This window comes from Topomyia yanbarensis, chromosome 1 (genome assembly GCF_030247195.1).
Source record: "Topomyia yanbarensis strain Yona2022 chromosome 1, ASM3024719v1, whole genome shotgun sequence".
NCBI classification, from domain to species: domain Eukaryota; kingdom Metazoa; phylum Arthropoda; class Insecta; order Diptera; family Culicidae; genus Topomyia; species Topomyia yanbarensis.
Window position 1 is genome coordinate 189787656 of NC_080670.1, and position 11958 is coordinate 189799613.

Consider the following 11958-nt stretch of genomic DNA (forward strand, 5'->3'; position numbering starts at 1 on the left):
CTCTCATGGGAGGTCGGTTTACAACAAACACATCAAATATAAACATTTTCTGCTTATAATTTCGAAAAACAAATGTACGACAATAAAAAACACGATAATCCAAACAAACTTCAAGAATTCCGCCGCTTACAGGTCTTTGATTTTCATCAGTTATTTACTTGCCTGCTATCAAATTTCATTCGGATTTTTAGTATTTTGTGGTAACCGCAAGCTGCTACTTTGGATTTCAAAACGGCGCCAATAGTCAATTTTCGCCTTTTACTAATCACTACCTTTCAATTGACACCCATATTGATGGTGGTTTCAGATGTTTTATGGTAACCGGAAGCCGCCATCTTGGATTTCAAAATGGCGCCAGTCGTCAATTTTGGTCCTCTACTGGTCACTACCTTCCAAATGACACCCATATTGATGGTGGTTTTAAGAATTTAAGGGTAATTGGAATCCGCCATCTTGGATTTTGAAATGGCGCCAATCGTCAATTTTCGCATTCTATTAATCAATACCTTGCAAATGACACCCATATTGATGGTGGTTTTAAGTGTTTTATGGTAACCGGAAGACGCCATCTTGGATTTCAAAATGGCGCCAATCGTCGATTTTCGCATTCTACTAATTAATACCTTTCAAATGACACTCATATTGATAGTGGTTTAAGACATTTTATGGTAACCGGAAGCCGCCATCTTGGATTTTAAAATGGCGCCAATCGTCAATTTTCGCATTCTACTAATCAATATCCTCCAAATGACACCCATATTGATGGTGGTTTTAAGTGTTTTGTGGTAACCGGAAGCCGCCATCTTGGATTTCAAAATGGCGCCAATCGTCAATTTTCGCATTCTACTAATCAATACCTTCCAAATGACACCAATATTGATAATAGTTTTAAGTGTACTGTGGTAACCGGAAGCCGCCATCTTGGATTTCAAAATGGCGCCAATTGTCAATTTTCGCATTCTACTAATCAATACCTTTCAAATGACACCCATATTGATGGTGGTTTCAGATGTTTTATGGTAACCGGAAGCCGCCATCTTGGACTTCAAAATGGCGCCAGTCGTCAATTTTGGTCCTCTACTGGTCACTACCTTCCAAATGACACCCATATTGATGGTGGTTTTAAGAATTTAAGGGTAATTGGAATCCGCCATCTTGGATTTCAAAATGGCGTCAATCGTGAATTTTCGCATTCTATTGATCAATACCTTTCAAATGACACCCATATTGATGGTGGTTTTAAGTGTTTTATGGTAACCGGAAGCCGCCATCTTGGATTTCAAAATGGCACCAATCGTCAATTTTCGCATTCTACTAATTAATACCTTTCAAATGACACTCATATTGATGGTGGTTTAAGATGTTTTATAGTAACCGGAAGCCGCCATCTTGGATTTCAAAATGGCGTCAATCGTGAATTTTCGCATTCTATTAATCAATACCTTTCAAATGACACCCATATTGATGGTGGTTTTAAGTGTTTTATGGTAACCGGAAGCCGCCATCTTGGATTTCAAAATGGCACCAATCGTCAATTTTCGCATTCTACTAATTAATACCTTTCAAATGACACTCATATTGATGGTGGTTTAAGATGTTTTATGGTAACCGGAAGCCGCCATCTTGGATTTCAAAATGGCGCAATCGTCAATTTTCGCATTCTACTAATCAATATCTTCCAAATGACACCCATATTGATGGTGGTTTTAAGTGTTTTATGGTAACCGGAAGCCGCCATCTTGGATTTCAAAATGGCGCCAATCGTCAATTTTCGCATTCTACTAATCAATACCTTTCAAATGACACCCATATTGATGGTGGTTTTAAGTGTATAATGGTAACCGGAAGCCGCCATCTTGGATTTCAAAATGGCGTCAACGTCAATTTTCGCATTCTACTAATCAATACCTTTCAAATGACACTCATAATGATAGTGGTTTTAAGTGTATTATGGTAACCGGAAGCCGCCATTTTGGATTTCAAAATTCCGCCAATCGTCAATTTTCGCCCTCTACTAGTCATTACCTTTCAAATGACACCCATATTGATGGTAGTTTTAAGTGTATTATGGTAACCGGAAGCCGCCATCTTGGATTTCAAAATGGCGCCAATCGTCAATTTTCGCATTCTACTAGTCAATACCTTTGAAATGACACCCATATTGATGGTGGTTTTAAGTGTTTTATGGTAGCCGGAAGCCGTCATCTTGGATTTCAAAATGGCGCCAGTCATCAATTTTCGCCATTCAAAAACTTCCCAGCTGCCATTGGCCAAAAGAAAAAGTTACCCGAAAATTCTAAAAAAAATCTAAAAATAAACGCAACACTTTTTGGTTCTAGTCACCTAATTTTTTTAGGTGAGAATTTAGTCACTTTTTTTCCTTCTCGCGGTGACCGTCGTCACTCAAAATGACTCTGGGAATCGCTCTGCCAGGTGACTTCTGTCACCTTGGGTGACTATAGTCACCTAGGTGACTGCGGTGATCGCTTTTTTCGCTCTCACCTCACCCAACTAGGTGAGGTGACGGTGAGAATAGGGCCCCTGGTCTAAGAGACGAACATGGGGCAGATGTCGATTAAGGTCACGATGGGAGTACCTCAGGGCTCCATACTCGGCCCAACGCTCTTGAATATGATGTACAACGGAGTGTTCACCCTGCAACTGCCTAGGGGAGTCGAGATCGTCGGCTTTGCAGATGATGTTGTTCTGGCGAAAACCGGCGGGGAAGTGGAGATGTTGACGGCAGAGATAATAGGCATCGTGGAAACCTGGATGGTTGATGTCAAGTTGCAGCTGGCTCACAAGACGGAGGTAGTGCTGGTCAGCAATCGAAGAAAAAATCCAGCGTGTCAGAATCACGTCAGCGGACACTCAATTCCAACGATGCGTGCGCTAAGGCAGCTGGATTTGAAGGTCAACGATCGGTTAAATTACAACAACCATGTCGACTATGTATGTGAGCACATCTCCTGGCGGGTGTCACACCCTCAATACTTTGATATGGCGTACCGGCCTGTCCTGCTGCACTGAACTCAAAGCGAAACCGTACGAAGTTGACAAGCACGTTTCGCCTAATGGCTGTTTGTGTCGCGAGTGCGTACAGAACGATATCGTCGGGGGCGGTATGCGTCATTGCCAAGATGATTCCCCTCTGCATCACTCTGGCTGAGGACATGAAATGCTACCAAAAGGAGTAATACACGAAAGTACCTGGTCAAAGTAAACTCGTTGACTAAGTGGCTGCAAAAGTGCGACATCGCGGAGAAAGAATGGTGGACTCATCGACTCATCTCAAATGTGTCGGTGTGGGTGCATAGGAAGCTTGGCGAGGTGAATTTCCATTGGACTCAGTTTTTGTCCGAGCACTGATGCTTCCGGAAGTACTTGCATCGCTTTGGACATGCTTCGTCGCCCCTTTACCCGTAGTGCGAATCTCCTAGGTTCGAAGAAGCCTGCTGTGACATCTGATAATGTCATCGGTGAGATGTGCCACGACGACCATATCTGGGATGCTGCCAACAGAGTGGTTACGAGTATACTATCCGAGCTGCAGAGAAAGTGGCGACGGGACCAACAAAGTAGCGCCGTCGACTAGAAAGCCGCCGTGAAACCGCAAACCAGATTTCGTGAGAAATTCAGCCGCCGGGGAACTCTCCATCGGTGAAGACTAGGTCCACCGCCGGGGACCAGTTCAGTAGTACGCAACGTAGCACCGGGTTCGAGTCGTCGGGGCGCCAGTGAACTGGACGTCAGGCTTCACCAGAATCGCCGGACCGACCTCGACACCGTACTGGGTAGCTCGTGAGAGATGCACAGCCTGAGATTAGAGCGAGTAGATGGCGTCGAATAGCTATCAGTGAGTTGTTGGGGCACCAGTGAACCGTAAGCTACGCTCCAGCCGGAATCGTTGGACAGACCCCAGTACCTACTGGCCGACCCGTTGAGTAGACTAGGTCGGGGACTTGGATTTGGACGAAAGCTAAATGGCTCACGGAAACGAACATCGGTATCAAGAGAAATCTACCGCCGGGGAATTCACAGTAGAGTAGATTCACCACCGTGGACTATCCGATTATATTACAACAAAAATGGGAACTAATTGGCTCACGAAACAAACATCGCTACCGAGAGAAACTCCGCTGCAGGAAACTCTTAGTCGGAGTAGGGTAGCTTACCCGCCGGATAATATCCGAGTAGATCTTGATAATGCTGTGAGCTAAATGACTCAAGTAAGCGAGTATCGATGTCGGGAGAAATTCCTCCGTCGAAAAACTTTCAGTCGGAGTAGTGTGAGTTCACCGCCATAGTCTCAAGTAGATTGTGGTAAGGCTGGGAGCTGAATTGTGGTAAGGCTGGGAGCTGAATAACTCACCGAAACAAAATGACTTATCGATCAGCCTCTAAACTGCGCACTGGAACGAGAGCTAAATAGTGACGTAATAGGTGGAGATGAGAAGCGAGAGAAGAGTCGAGAGATTAATAACAGCTCAAAACTCTAGCCATTTCATGGACCAAGTGAGGCTACAAAATAGACCAGAAGAAAGAGGTGCGACGAAAGCGCGACGAGCCCCCACCCCCACGAAGAAATACTTCAATGTAGTTCCATGAGGAACTAGGAAGGAAAAAAAGTAAGGAATTTTTTCCTTTTTAATTTAGACTAATATGTAGTCACATTTTCTTTTTTTTGCTTTTTAACGACATTCAATTGGGTCATTAAACCATACACTGTGATTGATTTTTTCCGATGCAGCTGACGTTAAAGATACGTAAAGAAGTAACAAAAAAATTAAAAAAACAGTAAGGAATGTTTTAGTGGTTGGGCACGAACGTGAGTCGTGAGTCCCGCACAGTGCCAATACACTACAGGCCCAAGCTATTGAAGCTTCTTAAAGCTTACCATTAAACAAAAATATTTAATCATCACAAACAATCTCAACACAAATTAGGGCGTTGCGCTCAATTAGGCTTGATAATCACGCTCCGTTCATTTTGAGAAAAATATGGGAGTGCCTAATTAAATTAACAAACAGATCTTATCAATTTACCTCAGTGAGGATTCCCGCTCATTGGTTCATACCGGATAAGTGGTACACTGGACAGTGACATATATGAAAGACGCATTGCTTTCAATGCGTTTATAGAGCTTCTCGTCAGAGGACGCTTACTAGTTGGAAAACATCATGAGACAGTGGATATCTGAGATGGTGGCTGCATTCAATAATCCCTAAAGTGTCAACAAAGGCATGGTTCAAAGGGTTGGATGTAAATCGAAACTTCATTCGTGTGATGTCCAGGCTCATATTCAATCATTATACGATGGATGCGCATCTCTGCCGTATTGGGCTCGTAATATATAATCATAGTGCTTGCAGAGAGGTTTGCTAACACATTGAACATGTTGTTTGGTCTTGCACTGAACATGGTGAAGCCAGATGGCAATTAGTAGATTCCTTACGAACCCGAAGAACACCACCCCATGTTCTTATCCGTGATATCCACGCTTTTCGCGATCTTACATACATGGACCGTATCTCTAATTTCCTAAAAAAAAAATGTGTTCAAATATTATTATTTTTATTCCTTGCTACTCACAAGCAAATTAGATTCCCTTGCAGTTATTTAAGTTAGATCAAACAATATAAATAAAGAAAATAAAATAAACGAAAATAAACTAAAACTACAGGAGAACAATTAATAGGAATACAATGAAATTGAAGAAAATACAATGTAAATAACAAATTCAAAATGATTATTATTAGTGTTAGTATTAAGAAGTGAATTTTTATTATAACGTTATAGTCTTAAAAACTTTTTATAAGGGAGTGGGCGTAGCGTATTGGTAAATCGATTGCCTTGTACGCAGCGCACCTGGGTTCGAGTCCCGACCCCGCACATAGGGTTAGAAATTTTTCCTAAGAGATTTTTCTAACCCGAAGAGGCGAATGACCTTAAGGTTAAAACCTCTATAATTGAAATTAAAAAAAAACTTTTTTATAAAATGTGGGTTAAAAAAGAAACTCAGGCGTCAGAAGGCTTACCATTTTAGTACCTCGGGGTCTGGTCCGCCTCTAAAGGTGCTTGTGGAAGGCATTTATTTATCTGACAATTTCCAACAAAGGATTCCAAAATTGTACAACAACTGGATATTGATAGGGTACTCACCCAGGAGAAATTATAGAGTTGTATCAAACAACGATGGTGATGGAATGCGGGTGTTTCTGTTTCCGTTCCACCATGAACACTTATATTATCAAATTGGAACATCGTCGTCATTGTCTTAGGTTGCATACATTCGACCCGATACGCATACGATGAATTTCGATGCTAGCGGGTATGTTTCCGTTAAAAGACCGTGTCCGAGGTCTTTCTTCTCGTCTGCACATCCGGTGTTAGGATATGAATCCATTGGTGCGTAAATATTTCGAAAGGCTTGTCGGGTTCCGATCGTAAACCAGATTTATGATAGTGTGTTATTCGTTTGGTGCAGCAGATTTATACTGTAGCAGTCAAGCAAACTGGTGATGCCAGCATGAAAAGATGACAGTTCGGGATCTGCGAACATAAATCCGTCCGAAGCAGTGTCATTTTAATCGGGAGAAATTGAAATCACCAACAATCAGGATCTCATCGACCGGCAATCCGTTCCAATGACTCAGTGTGTGCACCTATCAATGTCAGATCGCGAGTGCGGTCCGGTGGAAAATAAACCACACAGAGAAAAAGTGCTTAGCCAGCCAGTTTGAGTCGCACCCACACCTGCTCGACACAGACCCCCGAAACATCCTCAATCAATTGCGCTTTCTATCGATGATGGACAGTTACAAGTACCCCGCCACCGGTAACCTTGAGACTTTTGCATGAGCTGCGATCAGTACGGAAAACATCGTAGTTGGCACCAAATGCTTGCACTGCCAGAGTGCTATCGCTAAACCACGTCTCTGTGATAATATCGAAGCACTCATCCGAACTTGCTACCAAATAATCATCGATTGCTGTACTCATACCGCCGGTATTCTGGTAATACATTTGTAGGTTTGAATGCTGCGGTTGACTGGAAGCGAGAAGCTGATCAGTGCTTGCATTACCAAAATCAGATTCGTTCTAGCCGTTGGTATCGATTTGGAAGACCCCTTCACCACTCCTGCACACAGGACCGGTACGACTGACGAACGCTGGCTGTAATGGCTCGACTGTTGCAAGGGGATCGGGGGCTTCCATAGTGCTAGCTGCAGCGCGTCCCAGAGTGCAATGAGTCTTACCAACATGGCATAGAGTGCTTAGTCCTTCTGCGGTCGTTGTAGAGCCGAATGTGCTATGAAAAGACGTGCCCGCGAATGACACAGCAGCAGTCTCGTACGCTTGGATACGTGAACGGGGCCTCCATATACTCCAAGCTAATAGGCGGGCAAAAAACGACGCGAGCAACAACATCATGTGCCTGCAAAGGCTCTTGGATACGCGTGGACAGAGGCAGCATCTGATTGTCCTACTTCGAGTGAACATAGATGTTCTAAATATTTACCTGAAAACACAGAAGCGAATCGTCCATGTTCACCAAGTTTACTGGAAGGCGAAAAAGTGATGTCGGCATCGGTTGCATCGTTTTTGCTGGGTTTCTGCATCTGTAGTCCTTCCACAAAACAGTGCATGCACTCGGCTAATGCTGCGTTGGTACAGGCAGAGTTAAAAATATTCAAATTCATTGAATGAAAATTGATCATATCCAGCCGCATTCATTTTCAATAGTCAGTGACGCAGCCGAAAACGTCAAACGATCAAACCGCCCATTCATCCATGCAGATTTTCATTCGTCTCCGATTATTAAGTTCTTTACTGGCACAGTTAACCTCACTTTTCTTGACAGTTCGCTTGTACTGTTTACATGGACTTAGAAAAATTTGTGGACGACTAGATTCGCTCGAAGAAAATCGCAAAGAATTTTTCTAAGTCCATGTAAACAGTAAAAGCGAACTGTCAAAAATGAACACTCAGTTCATTTGTGACGTCAGTGTAAAGTATTCAATTACACGAAGCGAACGTGTAGCAAAAAAAAAGCCGCCGTTCCGTCAGGATAAGTTTAATACTTTTCTCTTGTACCCGTTCACACGTGCCGTTCGTCTAAACGTTCCGTTCCATTGATGTTGTGTGTGAATGCTTCCATTTAACTGCATATAACTAATCTTGACGCACCGGTGACGGAAGCCTGATGTATCGTGTGAATCGTACTTTATGGTCTCCCAACCGACCTAATCGATTGCTGTAAAAATTTATACATAGTAGGTATTTGTTGTGGAGTGTGTTTATCTGCTGTTGGTTGGAGATTATCTGCCCGCCAGATAGCACTTCGGAACAAATTTTGTTTTCCTCCTATTTCGTTGAAAGTCGCAGCAACGCGCGATGGATATTAGCTAGTAGTTTATAGTATGGGTCGATGCTCATTCTTCAATTCCGGGATACGAGAGCGTGGACTCCTTCATTGAATTAGCGGTTAATATTTTCGAAAGACCTATCGTTTTCAATCAATTATTTAGCATATCCCGTATATTCCGTCCGTCAAATTTTTACGATATTGAAAATAAGTGATGTAAGATCCATGTCCTTAGGAACTAGTCTAACTATTTTTGGGTGCACATCCGCTCCTCGCTTTCCCAAAGGTAGAAACCATCAACCGTCGAACTGAGATCGAACAAGTATACCCATAACTGCTTTTATCGTCTCAGATGCAGCCTAGACTCCACGAATAATAGAGGCTGTAGTTTGCAACCGGAGCGTTCTTTTTGACTGAATTGACAGCTCACATAGCGATTTTGAAATGGTTGACGGTAATACCTTAAGATTGGGATATGCTGGTATGGCGGTCCTGGTATTGGTTCTAGTGTGTGCACAATTTAAAAAAAACTGTGTAGCTCGAACATGGAAGAATGTTCTCTGCAGTACAAGTCCTGTGACGTTCTAGTTACTTAGAATGCGTTATTAAATTTTTAAAAATGCCTCGTATACTTTCTTTTCGTTCCACCATAAAAAAGTGCCTATATTCGCTTAATTGTTGAATCGCATCGATTTTATTATTAATATTTATCGGAAATTCCATTACAGGTAGATCATGAATTACTTGTGTGTTTTGTTTGCTTGCTTATCGTGACTGCTTTTCAAGTTTTTGTTTTGTTTATATCAAATTGGTTGTTCCTATAGAAAAATATATAGAAACAATCCGTAAGCATCTTAAAACATTTTGAAATAACCTCTAGCGTGTGTTTCAATATTAATTTCAATTTTTTTTGTTTTCCTTCTTTCTAAAGAGCTTATTTTCTGGTTATCAATGGTACGATATTAATTATCTACTAAATTTCATGCTGCTTACTTTTTGAAGATTTTGTTGTTTTAATTTTTTATACTTATATACGATATTCTATATACCATCACTAGTTTCAAATAGGTAGAGAACAACGTGTGGACGTGGATGGTTGTTCCTTTTGTTTAATTTCGTTTGAATGTGAGTAATTTACTTAGCGTTTCACTTGCTTGCTCCTTTCGTCGCAATGACATTTGACTACGGGTTCTAATAAATAAGTAAATCCGTGCTATATGAAACAAGATAAAATCATATTCCAACAAGTTGAAGTGTGATGATTATCTTCTAGACGTGACTCTTATCCGTAAAATCAACAAGCTACTTTTAGCAACCTAGGAATGGTCCCTGAAATCCATGGGAAATTGCTGAACATTCTATCGCATTAGATCAGGCTGAAATAAAGTGATGTTGATTTTGAGTTTGCAATCAAATTACGAGAGAAAGTTCTAATGTCCCAGTGATTTAAGGGGAACCGCTGATTAAAATGCCAATTGCTGTTGGTCAATAGTTATACACATTAGAGAACACAGTTCTCAAATAATATAATTGAATATGTGAAAGGCTATTACGATGAACAGCTCTACACGAAATAAACACAAAAAATAAATAACAAACAATGAAAATCTCAATAAACTGTGTATCTTTACATGCATCGCATTCGCCCACACATTCGATAACCTAATGTTTTAAACAAATGAAAATTTAAATGAAAAACGAAAACTCAGTCGCACGTATAACATATACTTGTCGTTTTCCATGAGGATGATCCGCAAAAAAGATACGCAAAATTCGACTTTTCCTGATTATTCAGAAAAAAACTGATCCCTATCAAATATACACATGATAACAACAGCTAACCCTCTAAGCTTACCTCTCATCGGAAAAAAAACTAATCCTAGTAATAATAATACAGCTAAAGCCTATCGTCAGATAGTGTATAAAGAAGTTCGTCGGCCGCAGCCTTTCCTAAAACCTGACCAGAAATACGGGTTGCGACCAGCAAACCGAACGATCCGAGCCCCGTTAAACTGTCACCAGTGCCCGAACATCCTTTTGCACCACGTAAAACTTGTGCTTCTTCCCGACAAGGCCCCAGATCACGGCCACATTCTCAATGATCACATTTATAGGAATGGTACACAGAGCTCCCAGTACGCAGGCCAGAAACTTGACCACCCCGAACCGGTACAGCGAAAACGATTTGATCACTCCGAACACATACATGTAGATATTGAACCCGGCAATGAATGCACACAGAAAGTCCACCGCATTCGGGCACGGTATCGGGTACAGTCCGGCGAAGATCATGTTCGAGGTGGACAGTGGCATCGTGACCCAGGAGTACACACTGATACTGAGCAGCAGCTTGTTCCGCATCGGGATCGTGTTCGAGTGAACGACCAGCAGGATACCCTGCAGCCAGCGCTTTCGCTGCTGCAGAAAGTCCAACAGCGTAAACGGGGATTTCTCGTACATTTCGCCCTCGATGAAGTTGAAGGTGTAACCCTTGGCGAAGGCACGCATCGCGAAGAAACAATCCTCGGCGACCGATCCGTCGATGCCGTTGTCGAACGAAACCTCCTTCTCGGCGTGGACCTGGCAAATAGGGGAATAATAGAGAGAGAAAGGGAGAGAAAAAGAAGAAGGAAAATGAAACGTTAGTTCGAGGTTTTGTAGAATTTTTAGCGTCGGCGTGGTTTTAGCTAAAGTACGTTGTCACAAAATGTCGCAGGTCTGGTGTACTGTAAGGTACAGCGGAGTTGGTAAATCAAAAATAAAATATTAACTAAACTATATTTCTTCTTAAGAAAGTTGAAGACAAATTGGGTTGAGAGTGAAGACCATAAAATTAGATATGATAATTGTATTTCGATTTCGTCTCATCAGAATTCGACACTAGCTTAGAACACCTGGGCAAGCGAGATGTTCCGCAAGAAAAGATGTTCTGATTAGGCTTAGGTAGGCCAGTGAAATCGAAATTTTGATCGACTTAGCAAGCCTATGCTATATTTCTCCCTAAGGAGAAAATATTGGGATTACCCAATTTTCTTTTTTGCGGTGAAAAATTGGTTTCTTAATCTTAATCAGAACTCTTTTTCTTGCGAAACATCAAGGTTGTCTAGGTGTTTGCTTAGGGACACAAATTGTGTTTACGTTTTGGAGCTAACGTCAAACCGGCGCAAGTTTAGTCCGGCTCTAAGTTAGTGTTGGATTCTGATAAGACGAACTAACTCATTTTATTAAGTTTACCCTCAAGTGAAAAATATCTCAACATAATCGCAGGATCTTAATAAAATGATCTTGTGCCCTTAAGGGTTAACAAACGATTGTGGAATGGAAGGCGAATATCAGACTGTGAAATCTTATCTGAAGCGTGCTAAATAAGAAAATGATGGCACAGCCCATTAAAATGGTTCTTATCGACGCTACACCGAGCGAGCAAGCCTCTAACAGATTAACGAAGGTCATGAAGTAAGCTAATGGATTTAGATAAGAATTAGTTTGGAGCAATTCCACATGGAATACGAGAAAAAACATGAAATCAAATTGATCATTTTTTTATTTAGATTTGTGTAAAATAGCAACTTGAATTCTTCTCCACAATA

General features: G+C 41.6%; 1 protein-coding gene across 1 annotated transcript; it reads right to left on the reverse strand.

Annotated features, from left to right (window-relative positions):
* Positions 1-10375: 10375 nt before the first annotated feature.
* LOC131676127 (beta-1,4-mannosyltransferase egh-like) lies at positions 10376-10876 on the reverse strand. The gene has a single exon (XM_058955252.1). It carries the CDS (start codon positions 10874-10876, stop codon positions 10376-10378), a length of 501 nt encoding a protein of 166 aa, XP_058811235.1.
* Positions 10877-11958: the final 1082 nt, after the last annotated feature.

Coding starts and splice junctions, on each gene's coding strand:
- LOC131676127 (XM_058955252.1), bottom strand. CDS start 10,876: ATGCGTGCCTTCGCCAAGGGTTACACCTTCAACTTCATCGAGGGCGAA.